At 37.6% G+C, this 21,167-nt stretch overlaps 1 protein-coding gene and 1 pseudogene across 1 annotated transcript; one reads left to right on the top strand and one right to left on the bottom strand.

Annotated features, from left to right (window-relative positions):
- The first annotated feature begins 16,593 nt into the window (after positions 1-16,593).
- Positions 16,594-17,572, top strand: LOC131645238 (mediator of RNA polymerase II transcription subunit 20a-like). The gene is made up of 4 exons (XM_058915911.1): positions 16,594-16,607; positions 16,691-17,009; positions 17,097-17,183; positions 17,348-17,572. The coding sequence occupies exons 1-4, from the start codon at positions 16,594-16,596 to the stop codon at positions 17,570-17,572; spliced, it is 645 nt and encodes a 214-aa protein (XP_058771894.1).
- Positions 17,573-19,169: 1,597 nt separating this feature from the next.
- Positions 19,170-21,167, bottom strand: part of LOC131645236 (mediator of RNA polymerase II transcription subunit 20a-like) — a 2,275-nt pseudogene continuing 277 nt past the window's right edge.

The raw sequence follows: 21,167 nt of genomic DNA, 5'->3' as shown, positions 1-21,167 counted from the left end.
AGGATCAAGACAACAATTTATTTTAAATTGTGAAAATTTCTTTGCCAACCTCCCAACTCTCTAGCCCACCTCTGGTGAAAAACCCAAACTACCCCTGACTTCGGAAATGCATTTCCGAAATGTAAGAAAAAGGTGTTTTCGGAGATGCATCTCCGAAAGCGCCTTTTTTTTTGAAAAATTTAACTTATTTCGGAAATACATTTCCGAAAACACATTTTCGGAAGTTCATTTCCGAAATACTGCGCGTTTTGCAGATTAAGCAAAACAGCCCCCTCCCCCAAATCATTTACCCTAATCTTCTTCAAACTCAATCCCAAAGAGATTTTTGTGCAAACCAGTTCCAAGCTACCTCAAAGGCTCCATCTACTTGCTCTATTACATTCTAAAGTCCTCCAATCTATTCAATAGGTAAGCATTTTGATTTTAAGATCTATGATTAAAATGTATATTAGGGTGTTTACAAATAGCAAAAAATGTATTAGGTTAGGTTTATAGTGATATTTAGGATGTTTAGAATGTGTATACATAGGTTTGAATTTTGATTTTGGGGTCTGCCATTGAAGGTTGCAGAAAAGCTCTGCGCAGGGGTGTTTCGGAAGTTCATTTTCGAAAACACCTCCATCCCAGTTTCGGAAATGAACTTCCGAACTGTATCAGAAGTGCATTTTTTTTTGTTTTTTCATTTGTCTCGCATATTAATCGATTTCGATTGTTTACAGGAACATGTCAGGCAACCAGCCAACACGCATCAGACAGGGCAGGGAGTCCCAGACTGCGTCGGCTAGACACGAGCGGGTGGCGGCGCAGCTGGCGTCGACCCAGGGACGGGGCCGGGGACGCCGTGTGCGCGTTCCACAGGACTTGGTGGAGAGTTCATCTGCTTCAGGCTCTAGGAGTAGGCTGGCTCGGGTATCTTCTTCCCGCCAGCGAGAGGAGGAGGATGAGGATGAGGAGGAGGTGATACCGGATGTTGACCCTCCAGTCGGGGAGGAGGAGGAGCAGGAGGTGGATAGCTATCCGGGAGGGCCTTTTGACACTTCCCTGCTGATTCACTACCAGGATCACGTCGCTCGGCGGATCTGGGAGGGAGAGGTATTTTTTTAACTTAGCCGTTTATTTGTCACCATTTTTTATAATTTTACCGTTTATTTCTCGCTTATTTGTTTTTTTTTGTAACAGGAGAGAGAGCCATTGAAAATGGTTGTAGCAACCTGCCTAAAAATTTAACTTAGAGAGTCGCCACCTATTCTACCAAGGCGAATAGGAAACCTTACGCAGTTGAGAGATCAAGGTAAGATACTATATTCAGGTCGAGGGAAGGTGTTAGGCACCCTCAACCCTTTCCTAAAGGCTAACATTTAAAGATAAAGGTTTATGGCTAACTGTTAAGGTTTTATAGCTAAAGAATCGAACAGGGGGAAAATTGAGATTTTGAGGAGGGGGACTCGCCTTGTTGCCAAGTGCCTACGTACCTCCTTATGGAGGATCAGAGTCTACGTAGTTCGGGGAAGGGTTGTACGCCTTTGAATTGAATTGAATGTATTTGAATTTGTTTTGAAATTGCTTTGAAATGCAAAGTTCGAAGGTATTTTGAATTACCTTATCGTAGTTTGAACATCGCAGAATTGAAGAGATGATTTGTGATTTGATGTATTTTAAGAGTTTTGGGCGTACAACCCTGATTTTAATTTGTTACCATTAACCGCAATGATCGATAGGTTTGATCACCATAGTTAACAGATTAGTAAAGGATTGCTGGCAATTCAAATCGATTGATTCGATTATCACTTTTAGCAAATTGATGTATTTTAATTATTAATCTATTAATTTATCGTTACCCCTCATAATCGATAGATTCGATTACAAATAATAACTAATTGATAAGGGGAGATATGCTAATCATCATAACCAATAAGATGGTTAAAACCATTTAGCAAAATAATGTGTATTTTAATTTATAGGATTTGATTAATTAAATTAATCGATTATTAACCATCGCGACCAATAGATTTAGTCGGAACGAATAATAAATTAAATCCTAATATTTTTATACTTTGGGCAAATGGGATGGAGCAAACCCTAATATCTTAATGTATTTATAAGGGTTTTTTATTATAATCAAAATTAATTAAATCAATTAAGTCGACTAATCGACATAATCGAGAAATATAATTCCTAAACCTAACATAACCCCAATTTTATTATTTAACCATAATTAGCAAAATTAAATTAGATGCCTATTAATATATAAAATTAAACAATTTGTAGAAATAATATATTTAAAAATATAAAGGAACCTGGCTTTGATCTGGTGCAATGCACCTGTGATGCTCCATGGCGTACCTTCAGCTTTGCGTGTATTAGATCCATCTCCAGAATCATCCAAGGGCTATTGGTTGAGGGTGTATCGTGAGCTTGGTGATGATGCGCGCGCCGAATTCGTGTTGGGATAATTTGTGAAAAAAATAGTTGTCACTCCTGGGGGTTCGGGGTCGAACCCAGGACATTGTGGTTACAGGTCAACATGAGTTACCATTCAATCTACATGCTACGAGTGATAAGAAAAAGAACGCACACATAAATATAGAAATAAAGATACGAACTCAAAATTAAAAAGGACACGCAGACTGTTCATGTTCTTCTTCCTCATGAATTAATACACAGTGGCTTTAGGCCATGGTTTTCACTTGTGGCTTTAGACCTTCATCCTAAAAACCTGCAATTTAACATCAAGCAATAACAAATACCAACCCGGATCGATCATAAATACTCTCCCAAATTCAATAATGTCCTTAATTTTGTCTAATTTTGTCCCTATTTAAAAACCCCCAAATCAGAGCTTAAAAACCCCAACCATGGTGATCCCTTCATCTTACCATGAAACTTCAATCCAAATAAACAGAGGCCATCGAAATACCAATACAAACTAGGATATGTGATCAAATTTAATTAATTCTACACATTTATGTGAAATCGAAGTCGACAATTTCGGTACATTCGTAACTCAGTCTGTTCGTGATTCTGAAGACGTCGGCGATTGAGCACGATGCCGTTAGCCTCAGAAAAAAATGAGGAATCGATCGGTGATCTTGGACCGACTTGAGTCACGTTGAATCTTGGTTCGCAGTTTCACTTCTCTCCACCTTTTTTCGTTCTCCAGCCCCTGAGTTCTTTGTGCCGCCCCTCCTCCTCATTGCTGTTATTTTTTCCTTTATAATACATCAATTAGGTTTTTTTCCAATGGGCCTAATACCCAATTAACCTAATAATTTACACCTAATAATTCTAATATATAAAAATAAATCCTAATAATAATATAAACATCCTAATTTTAATAATTGACAATAATAATAATAATAATATAACTTAATGATAATTAATAAAACCTAAAAATAAAGACCTAATAAAAACAATAACAATATTAATAAAAGCTAATTAAAAAATCCTAGTATTAATAAAAATTAATAATGTTAAATACAAACAGTTAGTCATAAAAATCAAAATGTTAGTAAAAACCCTGAAATACCCCCAAAAATGATAAAACCCTTGTGTTAATCGTGCCCAAGCGCTTGGGTCACAAAATACCTGTTATCCACACCTCTATTCCAATTTATAGGAGAATGCTGCTTTGAATAGTCCCTTGAACCTTGAATTATTGAGGATGAAATGCGGAGGGCAAATTTTGGGGTATGACAGCTGCCCCTGTTCAATCTTCTTAAACCTGAAGAATCAGATAGGCACGTCTGCCTATCGTGATCTAAAGGTAGAAGATGATTGGACACTGAAATGCCCTAAAATTTGCATGCGTTGGGAATAAATTCCGTGAGGGATGGGCTTACAGATGCCACCCAAGGTAAATACCCCTCTCTTTCGAATGCGAAGCAGATTCTTTCGAAAGGAATCACTGTGTTTCGATTGTAGCACGGCCTAAAAAGGCAACCTGAATTTTATGCAATGGCATGATGCATGCGATGTATGGTGCAGTGTGCTTCTCAAAATAAATGAGATCCATGTATGTATATGCGTAATGTATGAATGAGGTTAGTTAGTTGAAATGATGCATGATGGTTAGTTATGTTAATCGGAGTATGTTAGTAATTCTGAAAAGAAAGATATCACCTTTGATTGTTATGGGTGATATTTTGGACGGTATCACTGCCGAGGGACTAACGTGATAAACCCAGTTGAAGAACGGTTTAAAAATCTTGTGTGCCTGAAAAAGCTCCTAGAAAGGATGGAATACGTCTTGAAGAAGACTTCCTGGAAAGGTTCCTGAAAAGGAATAGCGAGGACCTTCTGTTGGTTGTGTAATTGGCTTGCTATGGTCAGCAAGCTTCCGTAGTTTGTGAACCCCTCACTTACCATAGTGCTGGTAAGCTACTCGCATTTTGTGAATTTCTCACTTACCATAGTGCTGGTAAGCTACTCGCAGTTTGTGAATTTCTCACTTACCATAGTGCTGGTAAGCTACTCGCAGTTTGTGAATTTCTCACTTACCATAGTGCTGATAAGCTACTCGCGGTTTGTATCTCTCACTTACCATAGTGCTGATAAGCTACTCGCATTTTGTGCCTCTCACTTACCATAGTTCTGGCAAGTTACATCGCAGTTTGGACCCCAATAGGATTGCTTGCTATAATTCTAGCAAGTTCACCTGCACCGACAGGGTTATCGGCGAATATCATTGCAGAATTTACCTGTTTCACCAGGGTTATCTGCGAGTGTTATCGCAGAATTTACCTGTACCACCAATAGGGTTATTCGCGAGTGTTGTCGCGAAATTTACCTATGTCACCAGGGTTATCTGCGAGTGTTATCGCAGAATTTACCTGTACCACCAATAGGGTTATTCGCGAGTGTTGTCGCGAAATTTACCTATGTTATCAGGGTTATCTGCGAGTGTTATCGCAGAATTTACCTGTACCACCAATAGGGTTATCCGCGAGTGTTATCGCGAAATTTACCTATGTTATCAGGGTTATCTGCGAGTGTTATCGCAGAATTTACCTGTACCACCAATAGGGTTATCCGCGAGTGTTATCGCGAAATTTACCTATGTTATCAGGGTTATCTGCGAGTGTTATCGCAGAATTTACCTGTACCACCAATAGGGTTATTCGCGAGTGTTGTCGCGAAATTTACCTATGTTATCAGGGTTATCTGCGAGTGTTATCGCAGAATTTACCTGTGTAGAATTTTGTTTTGTAAATGCGTATGCATCATGCTTATGCGTTATGCACATGCCCCTGTTGTTTGTATAATGCGTATGTGTGAATGCTTACACATGTATATGTTGTATGTATACTGATGAAACGGTCAGACGAGGACTGACTACCAGGCGGGAACTGGACTTTGTAATGGTTTGGATTGCCAATAAAAATTGGGCTTTTGTGATATGTATATGCTAATGCTAATGCGTATGCATGTATGCTAATGCTGAGGCAATCTCATGGTTTTATCTCCTCAAACCCATTGAACTTGTTTATTCCACGCTTGCACTTATACCCTGACTATGCTTATGCTGGCTTTGTAATGTTTATGTATGCTTATGCTTATGCGTATGTTTGGTTGACGTAATGAGTGGAACGAAGTAATGTCTTCTGTAAGATTACCTGAAAAGGTCTTTTTGGAATGGAAGTGAATGTTTTCTGTAAGACTACCTGAAAAGGCTCTTGGAATGAATACGAAAATCTGTCTTGAATAAGACTACCTGAAGAGGTTCCTAGAATGGATAGACATTTGTCTTGCAGAAGACCACCTGGAAAGGTTATTAGAGTAGATAGAAATTTGTCTTAAAGAAGACCACCTGAAAAAAGTTCTTAGCAAGGGATGAAGAATGTCTTTAAAGACGACTACCTGAAAAGGTTCTTAGCAAGGGTTGAAATTTGTCTTAAAGAAGACCGCCTAGAAAGGTTCGTAGAATATCTTAAAGAGGACTGCCTAGAAAGGTTCGTAGAATATCTTAAAGAAGACCGCCTAGAAAGGTTCGTAGAATATCTTAAAGAAGACTGCCTAGAAAGGTTCGTAGAATATCTTAAAGAAGACCGCCTAGAAAGGTTCGTAGAATATCTTAAAGAAGACCGCCTAGAAAGGTACTTAGAAATATAATGTCTTACAGAAGACTAACTAAAAAGTTACGGTGTAATGTATCAACCAATGTATGTAATGCATGAATGTATGTGTTTGTATGATGCCCTAATGATAGGTTGTTAATAACCAAAGCGTGTATAGCTTGCTAATGTTGTAAGTTTGTTGGATGCTAGCGCGATTTCCCAATACCTGTTTTGAAGATCGTAGTTAGGAGAAATATCTGTTTGAGGTCGTAAAGTGCGAGAACGCTTTTTCCTTTTGTTGTGCGTCTTGCCCCAGTTTGATTTTTTTTTTTAGAAATACTCCACACCTTTAACCTTTGGAGGTTCTCCACACCTTTAGCCTTTGAATTGTTTGCCTTATGGATTTGATATCCAGTGCCCCAATGTTTAGTGGAAAAGATGCCTATGATCTCCAAGTTATGGGGGAAGTGCCCCAAGAAATAACCTTGTCATATGCTTCGACGTTTGAGTTGAAGGGTATGCCCTTGATCTCCATGATATGGAGGACTATCCTTAGTATGCTATCCTTTTGAATTCTTCCCATGTACGACATGCCCCTGTTTGAGATTGCTTTGAGATGTGCCCCAAGTCGATTGAACCTTAGGAAGACTGCCCCTAGTTAATAGGATGTTCGATTGTATGCCCCTGTGCTCCTTGAAATTTTTGCCCCTGTTTAGGAGAACCCCCTAGATGTGTTTCCCCCGATTCCAGGGTCTTTATTAGAAATGATCACCTTTGATTAACCCATTTCGAGATCTCCTCGATGCTAAGTGTATACTCGTAGATGGTGTTGTACTTTTTGAGAAGTAGCTCCAATGGAATGCGTATGCAAGTTTTGAAATCGAAGTCCGTTATGAATTAGGACTGGATGGTTTTGAAAAGAATGCTTGAAGAAGCATATTGGTTAGAGATAGTTTTAACAAACATAGGAGTCAGTATAACAAATCCTGCTTAACATGCTTTCATGGTTAACCTTGCCTCAATTAGGACTTTTAAATGTTGTAACTTGGCCTGGTTCATGTTTTAAGAAACAATGGATATAAGGCTCAAAATTTTATTTATCCCACCCCTTTCTCCTTGATGTTCTCCAGATCCTAAAAATTCTACTAATCCAATGGATGTGCTTTGTTTGCAAGAGAATCGTTTCAGTCTCGATGTTGAGCAGAAGCCTTAGTAGAGATCCAAACTTTGATGACATATGTTGTAAAGATCCAAGCATTGATGTGAAGCTTTGATGGTTTAGCAGTCACAAGATTATCCTTTGTATTTCGCCTTTGTTTTTATCCCTTATTTTTGCATGAGCCAATTCTTTTGAATTTGACCCATCGGGATGCCCCAATTTTGCCTAAGTCTTTTTGTTTCCTTTTATGGAATTTTCATTTTGACTTAGCGGGCGTTTTTTATTCTTGAAAGCTCCTTTTGAGATTGATTCTTGGATATTGCATGTTGTGACTGCCATGTCGATTTTGATTTGTAAGCTTCGCCTTTGATACTTCCTCGATATTGAATGATGTAATGAGGAAGAAGATTGTTGTGAATGTTATCTCCATTACTTCCTCAATCTTGGATGAACGCGAGGAAGAAGATATGCTTGAACTTTATGCTTGAACCTTGCTTGAATTCTTGCTTGGATTGACTGATTCTCTTAACAACCAAAATACACCATTGAATTAATTGAAATCTACCCTGACCCTGGTTAAAATCAAGGTTTATTTGACAAAGTAGAAACAAACTCCAACTCCTGGCTCGAGGGGGTGACGAGGGATTAACATCCTTATATCTCCACTGTTTGGGAATGGAAACAATGCCTGTACATCCTCGGCTCGGTCTTACCTTGAAAGCATATATTTAGCTGGACTTAGTTTTTGTATTCGTCATTCTCCCTCAAGTTTGTTAATAACCCTAAAAATAGAAGTGTGTGACTGAAAAGTCATGGTAGCGAGTGAATGAATTGACACCAAAACCTGCATGGTCCTCCCATTAGAATTGCTAATCCGAAGGTACAACTTTTATCCTGAGTGACACTTAGCGATCGTTAGGGTTGAAGTTCTGACATGATAAACACCTATTAATCTCAGGGACAATCTCCTTTGTAAATCCATTGACCTCGTTTTACTCCTTAGTTGATGAACTTGTAGAAGTGAAGGGTAACCTCGAGTTCTCTTTGGACATGTCAAACCTGGCGGGAATAAATCGTTAGCGGTGGGTTTTCGTCGTATCGGAACTTCATGAGTTTCCTTTGACTGAACCTCTTTTGCTTTTCCTAAGGATAGTATCACCTATGACCCTTTTTTTCTTGGTGTGGGGCTGACATATGTCGAATTCCCTCCATCGTAGTTATGCCTCTTTGTTCAGTATATTGCCCCAGTTGGACTAATCCTTGCCCCCAGGTTATCGTGGAGCGTCCTTGAAAGTTTGATATGTTCTAAGATGAACCCCTTATGACTAGATACCCCTTGAGTGTATCTATGAGGGAACTTCTTTGTTGAACTAATCCTTGCTCGATGATAACCTTTATTGTATTTATGATCCTGTTATGACAAGGCATGGACATGCGGAAGGCGTGGTGAAAGACATCCTCTCTTTCCTTTGTAGGACCAAGATCATTCTCAATTCTTTCCTTTCTCCATAGTCTATGATCCTTTTGATTTTTTTGGCGAGTTTCGGGAAACCGGCTAGCATGGTAAGCTTGGGTGCGGGCGAGGATGCGAATTGCAAATGTGAATGTAGATGCAAATGTATGTCAATGCAAATGCATGCGTAAGCGAGAGACTCCTTGTATTGTAACTCCGTGTATGCAATGCAGACGTGTAACATATGATCCTAGGGATAGCCTTAAAGGCGACACTTAGACCCTCCTGGAATCTTTTCAGGGTAAATGTTATGACACGCTAAGGGAAATCCCTTGGATTCGAGAGTATGCAGAAGATAGAGGCTAGTGACTGTTCAAGACAGTCACTAAATCTCATGGCCATCGAGAGGCCAATCAACGTGTACCAATGAATTTGTCCCTCGTGGGAAGGTTCTCTATGCGGAACACAACCTATCTAAGGACGATATGGACGAAGAGAAATCCCTACAGGCTAGGGATGTAATGTGTAAATGGAGATCCAAACCCTACAAGTTGGAGGGTGCGCGGGAATAAGCAAGGAGTGACCGTTCAGGACAGTCACTAGATCGCATGGCCATCGAGAGGCCAATTGACGTGCGTTAATGGAAATGTCCTTCGTGGGAAGGACGCGTAGTCGTAGATACAAGGATATAAAAGTGAAATCCCTACAGGTTAGGGAGTGCGTAGATGCGGGCGCGGAGTGACCGTTCGTGACAGTCACTTAGTCTCATGGCCATCGAGAAGCCAATCGACGTGTGTAAGCGAAGATATCCTTCGCGGGAAGGACACGTATTTGCAAGAATACAAGGATATAAAAATAAAATCCCTCCAGGTTAGGGAGTGCATAGATGGTGATGTCCTTCGTGGGAAAGACATAGTCTTTAGAAATTAGAGTCCCTACAGGCTAGGGACCACGTAGGTATACCTGCAAAATTGAAACGCATAGATATTCGAAGTATATGAATTGCAAACATATAAAGAGCACAGCAGCACAAAAGTCCTAGGTTCATAGGTTCGACGTAGCGGCTCTAGGGAGCCTACCCTTTTTTGGGAGTGTTCTAGAAGGTCTCATGGGGTCGTTCGTAGCCTCCGAGACTTTTGTCTCTTCGGATTTTAGAACAACTCATTTTATCCATGAGGTTCGAATTTTTGGGGTAGGTTCCCGGAGAGATCAGCTAAGTATCCAGTCCAGCCCTCCACAAAGTCAAGCTTCGTTTCGGACCTTTCTAAATACCTAACCCACTCCGAGTGGAGTTATCAGTGAGACTCGTAAGGCGATTCATGTCCCCTTTTGGTCTCAAAGTTAACTCCCACACTTAGGTTTAACAACGATTTATATAAATCCCAGAAAATGCAATAGAAATAAAAATATTCACTTAAATAAATATTTAATTCAATTGCAGTAATGAAATTGTAGAGGAAAATAAATAAATAAAATTTAAATATTTACTAACCTCGAAATCCGGATGCTTATGATTTTTAAAAAAAATGCAATACACAGCGAAGATTTAAATAAACAGACATTATTTAAATAAAGAATATTTATTTTAAATGATATAAATAGATGAAATTATAGATAAATAAAAAAAAAATTTATATATATTTTTAAAGATAAACCTTCCCCCAAACCCTAAAAAACGGCAGGTTTGCCAAACCCTAAAACGCGCCAAACCTAAACCCTGCCAAAACCTATAGGAGCATAGTAATTCACCATTATAGTTATCCCCAGCAGAGTCGCCAGCTGTAGCAACCTGCCTAAAAATTTAACTTAGAGAGTCGCCACCTATTCTACCAAGGCGAATAGGAAACCTTACGCAGTTGAGAGATCAAGGTAAGATACTATATTCAGGTCGAGGGAAGGTGTTAGGCACCCTCAACCCTTTCCTAAAGGCTAACATTTAAAGATAAAGGTTTATGGCTAACTGTTAAGGTTTTATAGCTAAAGAATCGAACAGGGGGAAAATTGAGATTTTGAGGAGGGGGACTCGCCTTGTTGCCAAGTGCCTACGTACCTCCTTATGGAGGATCAGAGTCTACGTAGTTCGGGGAAGGGTTGTACGCCTTTGAATTGAATTGAATGTATTTGAATTTGTTTTGAAATTGCTTTGAAATGCAAAGTTCGAAGGTATTTTGAATTACCTTATCGTAGTTTGAACATCGCAGAATTGAAGAGATGATTTGTGATTTGATGTATTTTAAGAGTTTTGGGCGTACAACCCTGATTTTAATTTGTTACCATTAACCGCAATGATCGATAGGTTTGATCACCATAGTTAACAGATTAGTAAAGGATTGCTGGCAATTCAAATCGATTGATTCGATTATCACTTTTAGCAAATTGATGTATTTTAATTATTAATCTATTAATTTATCGTTACCCCTCATAATCGATAGATTCGATTACAAATAATAACTAATTGATAAGGGGAGATATGCTAATCATCATAACCAATAAGATGGTTAAAACCATTTAGCAAAATAATGTGTATTTTAATTTATAGGATTTGATTAATTAAATTAATCGATTATTAACCATCGCGACCAATAGATTTAGTCGGAACGAATAATAAATTAAATCCTAATATTTTTATACTTTGGGCAAATGGGATGGAGCAAACCCTAATATCTTAATGTATTTATAAGGGTTTTTTATTATAATCAAAATTAATTAAATCAATTAAGTCGACTAATCGACATAATCGAGAAATATAATTCCTAAACCTAACATAACCCCAATTTTATTATTTAACCATAATTAGCAAAATTAAATTAGATGCCTATTAATATATAAAATTAAACAATTTGTAGAAATAATATATTTAAAAATATAAAGGAACCTGGCTTTGATCTGGTGCAATGCACCTGTGATGCTCCATGGCGTACCTTCAGCTTTGCGTGTATTAGATCCATCTCCAGAATCATCCAAGGGCTATTGGTTGAGGGTGTATCGTGAGCTTGGTGATGATGCGCGCGCCGAATTCGTGTTGGGATAATTTGTGAAAAAAATAGTTGTCACTCCTGGGGGTTCGGGGTCGAACCCAGGACATTGTGGTTACAGGTCAACATGAGTTACCATTCAATCTACATGCTACGAGTGATAAGAAAAAGAACGCACACATAAATATAGAAATAAAGATACGAACTCAAAATTAAAAAGGACACGCAGACTGTTCATGTTCTTCTTCCTCGTGAATTAATACACAGTGGCTTTAGGCCATGGTTTTCACTTGTGGCTTTAGACCTTCATCCTAAAAACCTGCAATTTAACATCAAGCAATAACAAATACCAACCCGGATCGATCATAAATACTCTCCCAAATTCAATAATGTCCTTAATTTTGTCTAATTTTGTCCCTATTTAAAAACCCCCAAATCAAAGCTTAAAAACCCCAACCATGGTGATCCCTTCATCTTACCATGAAACTTCAATCCAAATAAACAGAGGCCATCGAAATACCAATACAAACTAGGATATGTGATCAAATTTAATTAATTCTACACATTTATGTGAAATCGAAGTCGACAATTTCGGTACATTCGTAACTCAGTCTGTTCGTGATTCTGAAGACGTCGGCGATTGAGCACGATGCCGTTAGCCTCAGAAAAAAATGAGGAATCGATCGGTGATCTTGGACCGACTTGAGTCACGTTGAATCTTGGTTCGCAGTTTCACTTCTCTCCACCTTTTTTCGTTCTCCAGCCCCTGAGTTCTTTGTGCCGCCCCTCCTCCTCATTGCTGTTATTTTTTCCTTTATAATACATCAATTAGGTTTTTTTCCAATGGGCCTAATACCCAATTAACCTAATAATTTACACCTAATAATTCTAATATATAAAAATAAATCCTAATAATAATATAAACATCCTAATTTTAATAATTGACAATAATAATAATAATAATATAACTTAATGATAATTAATAAAACCTAAAAATAAAGACCTAATAAAAACAATAACAATATTAATAAAAGCTAATTAAAAAATCCTAGTATTAATAAAAATTAATAATGTTAAATACAAACAGTTAGTCATAAAAATCAAAATGTTAGTAAAAACCCTGAAATACCCCCAAAAATGATAAAACCCTTGTGTTAATCGTGCCCAAGCGCTTGGGTCACAAAATACCTGTTATCCACACCTCTATTCCAATTTATAGGAGAATGCTGCTTTGAATAGTCCCTTGAACCTTGAATTATTGAGGATGAAATGCGGAGGGCAAATTTTGGGGTATGACAATGGTGAACCACTCCAGGAAGATTTTCGGTCTGTTTAAACCATCAGCTCAGTGGTTTAACGACCATGTGCGAGGTTCAGGGCTTAGCGGGCTCTGCATGACCGGGTACACCACCATCAGCACCGACATGCAGGGGGCATTTGTGGAGCGCTGGCACAAGGAGACGTCTTCTTTCCACTTGCCGGTGGGGGAGTTGACGATCACCTTGCATGACGTCCAGTGTCTTCTCCACCTGCCCATCAGGGGGTGGCTGTTGGACCACTCCAGGATCCAGAGGGTCGAGGCCATTGAGTGGATGATGCACTATTTGGGCATGCCGCACGAGGTTGCTCACCTGGAGTGCGTCTCGACTTCTGGGTGTCATGTCCGGTTCAACACACTGAGCCTCTATTTTGAGTTCCACCTGGACGCGGCGGCCGAGGCCGAGCAAGAGGGTAACGACCTATTCAGGGAGTACCACCGCGGCTGCGCTCTCCGGTGCTGGTACATGCATGTGGTAGGCGCTACATGCTTTGTGGACAAGAGTGCCAGGTACGTCGACGTGGCCTACCTCCGCTATTTCATGGACCTGGATACCGTTCACCAGTGGAACTGGGGGTCAGCTACTCTGGCATATCTCTACCAGAAGCTGAATGAGGCCTCCAACTGGAAGACGAGGCAGTTGGTCGAATCCTGCACACTGCTTACGGTACGTTTTATTTTAATACATTATCGTATTTATTTATTTATATATGTTTCGTATTTAATTTTAATACATTATCTTGTTTCTGTTTCAGAGCTGGATCATCTCCTACTTCTCCCGCATCCACGGCTACCACCTCGATCCTGCGTACGTGGACGCCTTGCCCAGGGCCGCCAGATACGATCTCCAGAGGGGGAACGATGCGGTGGGACCATATCGTGGATACCTAGACCGCACTCTGCACGACGACGTCACCTGGAGGCCGTTCATCGACTACGCTCAGATTGTCCCCTTTGACGGCATTGCACTTTATTCTGGCTGGTTGGCTTGCGGGACCGACATCATGGTTCGATATCTCCCTGAGCGGTGCATGCGTCAGTTCGGATTCGTGCAGCGGATACCCAGGTCACCCTTTGAGGCTGCTCCCGACACTGTGACCCGAGTGCAGCTCACTGCCATATGGGAGCATTGGGAGGATCATGTGGTACCGCTGGAGTACCGTCTCACTCGGGTCACCCAGGACTGGCACAGTGAGGAGGGATACGTCACATGGTTCTACCGGGTGTCACATCCTCTTCTGAGACACGACATTCCCGACGCTTCTAGGCCAGCACACGAGGAGATCCTGGAGAACCAGCAGGCCGAGGATGATCACGCCATTGATCTCATGCCGATCTGCCAGCGGATATCGATGCTTGGGCGGGACGCATTGGGTCGAGGTATCGTGGAGCGGGGCGGTCCAGAGGCAGTCGCCGTGATGGAGATGATCGTCACTGATGCGGATCGTGCGGCGACATACAGGCGGCAGAGGAGGTCTTAGGGCGAGAGGTTTAGGCACACCCAGTAGTGGTCGGGTTTATATATTTTTTGTTATCGGATTGTATCTTTAGCACACTATTTTTATTTTTTTCGGTTTGTATATATTATTTTCATCGGATTAGTATTTTTTTTTGTTTATTTATCATATTAGTATTTTCAGTTTATCTATTGCTTATTTTATTTGGCGTTTACGTTTAATTAAAATGCGAGACTGTTTTAGAAAAAACATTAAAAAAAAACACAGTTTCTGCATAATTCGGAAATGAACTTCCGAAACCCCCCAAAATCTGAACAAAGGTGTTTTCGGAAGTTCATCTCCGCAGACACCCCCCATGAGGTGTTTTCGGAGATGCACTTCCGAATTAAGGAAATTTAAAAAAAAAAAAAAAACGCTTCGGAAGTTCATTTCCGAAGCAGGGGTATTTTGGGATTTTCGCTGGGGGTCACCCCCATAGGGAGGTGGCCAAAGAAAAATTCTAAATTGTTCATTTGAACTTCATGTTCATGATTTTAGCTGTTCATGATTTCAGCTGCTTATTCTCTCCCCCTAATATTGGGAAAATTAATTTATCAAGTGATAATCAGTCGACTGGACTGCAATCAAGTATTTGATTATTTTCTCAAATTATATCCTCAAAATTGAGATTCATATTAATTATATTTTTTTTCATATTCTTTCATGACTCATCTTGATGTATTATATTGGAGCAATTGGAAGATACACAACACATCCAAATGTTCAATGTTCATCTGTTCAATGTTCACTTAGATGAGAAGTATTAGAATAAATTAGGGAGGACTAAAATATAGTATCTTGTTGGCTTAATGCAAATAAATATCTTAATATCATACTTTAGGTGTTTCAAATATATAATTAAAATTGACGATCTCATAAGTATCAAAGAAAAGCTGAGCCTCATCAGTGTTTTGATCAAGGTAATTCATATTAAACGAAAATCGAAATTTCTCGATAGGTTTAATAACCCTCTTCAATCTCTTTCCTGAATGGGAATGGGTGCCGTTGAATCGTCCATGGAACTTTTTATTGTTTTGGATGAAACGTTATCAATGCTAGACAACTCCTTTTATAGGTTCACTTTGCAAACCCTCAATTCAGTGGTTTGGTTTGGGCCACTTATCCTCAGTGGCGGATCCAGAAAAATTAGTTGATGGGGGCACAAATATATTTCACATAGTTTGGATAGATAAAAATACTATAGTAAAATAATAAATTTTAAATATATTAAAGACTATATAATTTATAATTATTTTTTTCAAATATTTATTTTTTAAAATTGTTAAATTATTTTTTATTAGCAACACAATCAAAATATGTCTTTTTATATATGTAAATAAACAATTGTTCACCTATTAAAATTTCAATCATTAAATTATTTAATCAAAAAAAGTTTTGCAATTACAATTGTTATTAATCACATTTTTTTATAAAAAAACATTAAATAAATAAATTTTATGCACTGTTGAAGAGAAATAAAAAAATAAATTATTTAAATTAAAGATATAATTTTATATATCAGTTAAGTTGATGGATCTATAAAAAGTGAGATGATATTTAAAATACAAAATTTAAATTTTAAATATTTAAACATGAATTGTTGCAAAAGAAAGAGATACAAATAATTTATGTTGTTACAATAGAATTAGAGAATGTAGAAGCATTAAAGAGAGAATGAAAAGGAGATAAACAAGAGTTTATGACAATTTAATTGGTTAATAAGTTACTCAAATAATCTAAAAAAGTAAATTGGAATAATGAAAAACTAGAAAAAAAAATTTAAATTGATTTGTTAATTAATGTGTATTTATTGTGAATGAATATTTGTAAGTTATAAATTTAATGGGGGCTGAAAAAAATATTAAATTATATTAAAACAAAATTTTAACTTTTTGTGGGGGCTTAAGCCCCCAATGATGCATGAGTGGATCAGCCCCTGCTTCTCCTCATATTTTGCTTAAAGCCCAACTTAAAAGATTCATTTATTAATTAACAAATTCGATTTATATAATCAAATCAAATCTATTTCTTTCAAATTTCTTTCTTAAATACAAAACCTGAAACTAACTCTTTTCCCGCTCTTCTCCCTCATTTCTCTCTAACAAACTCCGGCACTGGCACTGTCACCGGAACCTGAACATGACCGTGAAACGGTACAATAACTTAAATCAACTGCATTTGTAAATTTTCTCCTCTCTAATTTTCAGTTTAAACTTAAAACAATATCTTCTTTTAGGCTTCTTTACTGGAAACCGAGCCAAGAATCATCGGCAATAAACAGCCATACAGTGAACAACATCTCAGAGTGTGTCAAGACTTTCAATGGCGTCAAAGAAAGAACATGGAAAACTGAGCTCAGTTATTACAGACCCGGTGATCCATCAAAGCTTGCTGAATTCCCTCGCGAGGCTTTCGGATTATATCTCATGGGAAATCCCAACAAATATTACTTTGTCATTCTGAAACATAACATTGTTCTTGAGGCTGATCCTTCCATCCGCACTATCATGGATAAACTCCAATCTTACCATTCTACTGTTATACTTTGTTTTGAGGTTTACTATTAGTATTTTCTTGCAGTTATAATTTTATAATTTTGTGTGTTTTTTTGTTTAATTCTTGTTGTGATGATTATGGTGCAGGGTGTGCAGTATAAAGCGGGTGACTTTCGGATGAAATTGATTAAAGTTCTTACTCGTTATAACAATCTGAGAGGCATTTTAATAGAGGTAGGTAACAATCTGAAGAAGTTTGTTACTTGTTCTTGATAATAACCAACCACTTTTATTTTGGCATTTTAGTTATGACTTGAATCTTGAATTATGGATATTGTAAACTACTAATTTTGCTTTAATTTGTTAGCTATACTAATTTGGTTTGATTTTGTGTGCAGATTGAGTATATGCCTATTTCTTCAATCGAAATAGCGAAGCCAATTATGGAAGAGTTCACTGAAATATGGCAACAAGTGGTGTCCACAAAAGCATTACCTGGTGAATTCATTCGAAAAGAACCAAATTTTGCAGAATATGGGCTTTCTGACAGTTACACTTGGCAACACACTGCTGTTCAGTATGTTGAGGCATTTTTCGAATTAATGAATTCAGCAGGACTTTAGAAGCATTTCCCTTCTCATCAAAAGCCAATATACATGTTCTTCTGCTACTATTGTGTATAGAAGAAACCATCAGCCAATCAAATTTTTTTTGATATTGCTATAACAAAGTTAGATAGATATCTGTTCATATAGAAAGAAAAAAAACATATACCTGTGTTGATATGCAAATGTGTCTATTCAATTTGCTTGGTTATCAATTGTGTGTATTGTGCATGTATGAAAAGTTATCATTGTTTGTGGAAATCTCAATCATTAGAAAATTTAGAAGGTCATTCTTATTCTTATGCTATACGTTTAAATGTGGAATAAAAGAAACTTGTTTATGAGACAACAAGTGACAAGGTTTTTTCAAGAAGCTAAATACTCACGGTGGATAAAGTCAATGCAAGAAGAGTTGCAAACACTTCAAGATTATACTTAGGACTTTGTTTACTACTAAACCCATTGAGTACAAATGTGTGTATTTTGTGAAACTAAATTCAAATGTATCTCTTGATCGTTTCAAGTTTGACTTGTTGCCTTAGGAAACAAATAAGAATATGGGTGATTATGATGAGATTTTTTCCCTTGTAGCTAAAATGACTATAGTTAGAATTGTCTTTTCTATTACAGCTTAAGGATGGTCCTTTCATCAAATGGGTTTGAAGAATGCCTTCTTTCATGGTGACTTGGCAGAAGATATCTATATGACTCCTCCTGCAGACTTGTTCTCCTCTTCTGCTTGTGTGTGCGAACTAAATCATTCTTTGTATAGTTTGCGACAAGATCCTCAGGCATGGTTTGAGAAATCTTGATAAAGTCTTCTTGGATTCTCTTTTACCCAAAGTCATATTGATATTTCTTTGTCTATTCATCACACGAATATTGTCATTTGTTTGGCCCTTTGAAGCATCGTCAATTAGTGGGTAGCCTTAACTATTTGACTATTTCAAGTCGGTATATTTCTATTATGGTACAACAAGTTAGTAAATTCATGCACACTCCTCGTCACCTTCACATGACTGTTGTTCGTCGTATCATCCGTTACTTGAAAGGTACCTTTATCCGATGATTATTTTTCACTTGCAATTTGTCTCTTACTTTGTTTGTCAATCAATAGTGATGCAAATTAGACGGGTTGTCCAGACACTATGAGGCCTGTTTTTGGCAATTGGTGCATGTTTTTTTATTCTGCATTGATTTCTTGGAAAAGTAAAAAGCAAGCTCGGGTCTCCAAATGATCCACTGAGTCGGAATCCATTTGTGATGTCTTTATGAAAGTTATTCCTCTATTCCTTGACCTCACCACTAATTTCTATTCGTGATGTTTTTATTAGCCGCATCGATTTGACAGGGTGTTAGCCAATGAATTATTTCCTTCAATGTAATGCTTAGAATTAACCTAATAATAATTGTATATATATGTAATTCCAATTTTAAGCGGGACAAATTAGGAATAGGTGATATTAGTTATTAATAGTTTTAATGATGATTGTATTATTATATATATATACAAGTGAATACAATGAATGAAAGAAAAGGCAAGAAGCCCGGATTTTTTTACAGTTTCAAAATTGGTGTAGTAGAATTTGATTGTGGTTGGTTTCTATCTGTTCGAACTCATTAAGATTGGATTCCTGACACTAGAAGAAGGTCTATGTTCTCTTTTGATGAGAAGGAAAAGGCTTCAATGGTCCTAAGTAACTAACTAACTCCTAAAGAGCTTTGATTCAATTAAACGGGTCACTGCAAAAGCATACTGAAGAGCTGTGTGTTGCCAAGTGTAACTGTCAGAGAGCCCATATTCCGCAAAAGTTGGTTCTGCTAGCCTGAATTTACCGGGCAATGATTTTTTGACAAGCATTTCTTGCCACATTTCAATAAACTCTTCAAAAATTGGCTTGGCGTTTCAACTGAAGAAATAGGCAGATACTCAATCTGCAGAGAAAATAAAACCAAATGTAAAAATATGTATCTAAGGAAGCACAGCTACTCTCATATTTAACGACTATGAAGATGCCATGCATGGTAAAAGCATTGAATATTTAAATTCAGACCGAAAGTATAGCTATCAAAAGCAAAAATAAACAAGCTTGTTCCATCTTCTTTTGCAACTGAAACAAATGCCTTTTTATCAAGGGAAGATGGAATAACAATGGCCAAACACGTTTTAAGGGATGAGATTCTTGACTCTTGAGACTAATTTATACATATCAATAAGCAAAGAAGCTTTTTCGAAAAGAAACTTTTGGATTGCTAGATAAAAAACTCGATGTAATAAGAGAGCAAATCATCATTGATCTAGTGCAACGGATAAAAAAAACTAGAAACTTCAGTGCTTTATCATTATACCCCTGCCTGTTATGTTATCCTAATGCTTCCTTGAGATCACAAGAAACAAAACAGAATCTCTAATGATTACAAAAGGAAACAATACATGCAACATAAAATGGGAATAAAGTAATTCTTAGAATTAGGTTGGACCTTACAAAAACAACTTGTAAGATGAATATTATCCTCCACTAATGAACACAAGTTACGGCCATATCTCATCTATTCTAAGACTTATCAACACAGACCGCTCACACCCAGAACCGGATAGTGGACATCTGAAATGTGACCCAATAGCGAGTGACTCAACAGGTCTTGCAGATGACTAACTTAGAATTGGGTTGGACCAAACTCAACCGTTACAAAACTCACTTATGACTTGTAAAGTGGGGGCTGCCCATCACTTATAAACACGTATTCATGCCATTACTTCAGTAAGGGTTGGGCTACAAATAGGATAAGCAGAAGGCAATGGAGGAGAATGGTTGGTACATAGGATAAGCAGAAGGTGCAGGTTAGCAAGATTGATGAAGGAAAAGGACTCATTTGTCATTATGTTAAACTAATTCTCTTTAATTTAACAAATCTCCATTGTCCAATGTTTAATGATTGTATCAAACAGTAACTATTAAGTACAATTTACTAGAAAGGAACAAAGTAAAAAGAAGGTATCAAATCCATAAACTATGTATTGGGTCTGTTCTTCCTTCATTTGCCCAATGTAAGTTACCTACTATTGTAGCCACACTGAGAGAGCATTATGAATTCCAATTGTGAAATGAATCTTACTATAAATTGTAATAACATTCATTTCCAATAAAAAATTGTATGTTTAAGTAAAAAGTGACATAGCAAAAGTATAAGTTGATATATCAAGAACAAGTAAGAAACATGCAATGAACAAAAATAACCTAACGAGAATACATAGAAAGAAAGACCAATGAAACAAGAACAAAAATGTTGCTACCTCCATTATAATGCCTCTCAGATGTTTAGTGTGATTAAGAACTTTAATCAACTTCAACTGAAAGTCACCCAGGTTATACTGCAAACCCTACACCATGATCATCACAACAAGAATTAAACAAAAACACAAAAAATTATAACTGCAAAAAAGTAAGAAAAAAAATTAGAAAACCTCAAAATTCTGGGTAACTGCATAATCATAAGATTGGAGTTTATCCATGATGGTCAAGATTGAAGAATCAGCCTCAACAACCAACTTATGATCCAAAATGACGAAGTAATATTGATTGGGTTGTCCCATGAGAGAGAGACATGCCGA

This window comes from Vicia villosa, linkage group LG1, assembly GCF_029867415.1.
Source record: "Vicia villosa cultivar HV-30 ecotype Madison, WI linkage group LG1, Vvil1.0, whole genome shotgun sequence".
NCBI classification, from domain to species: Eukaryota; Viridiplantae; Streptophyta; class Magnoliopsida; order Fabales; family Fabaceae; genus Vicia; species Vicia villosa.
The sequence above is the reverse complement of the archived record's forward strand: the minus strand, read 5'-3'. Positions and strand labels throughout refer to the sequence as shown.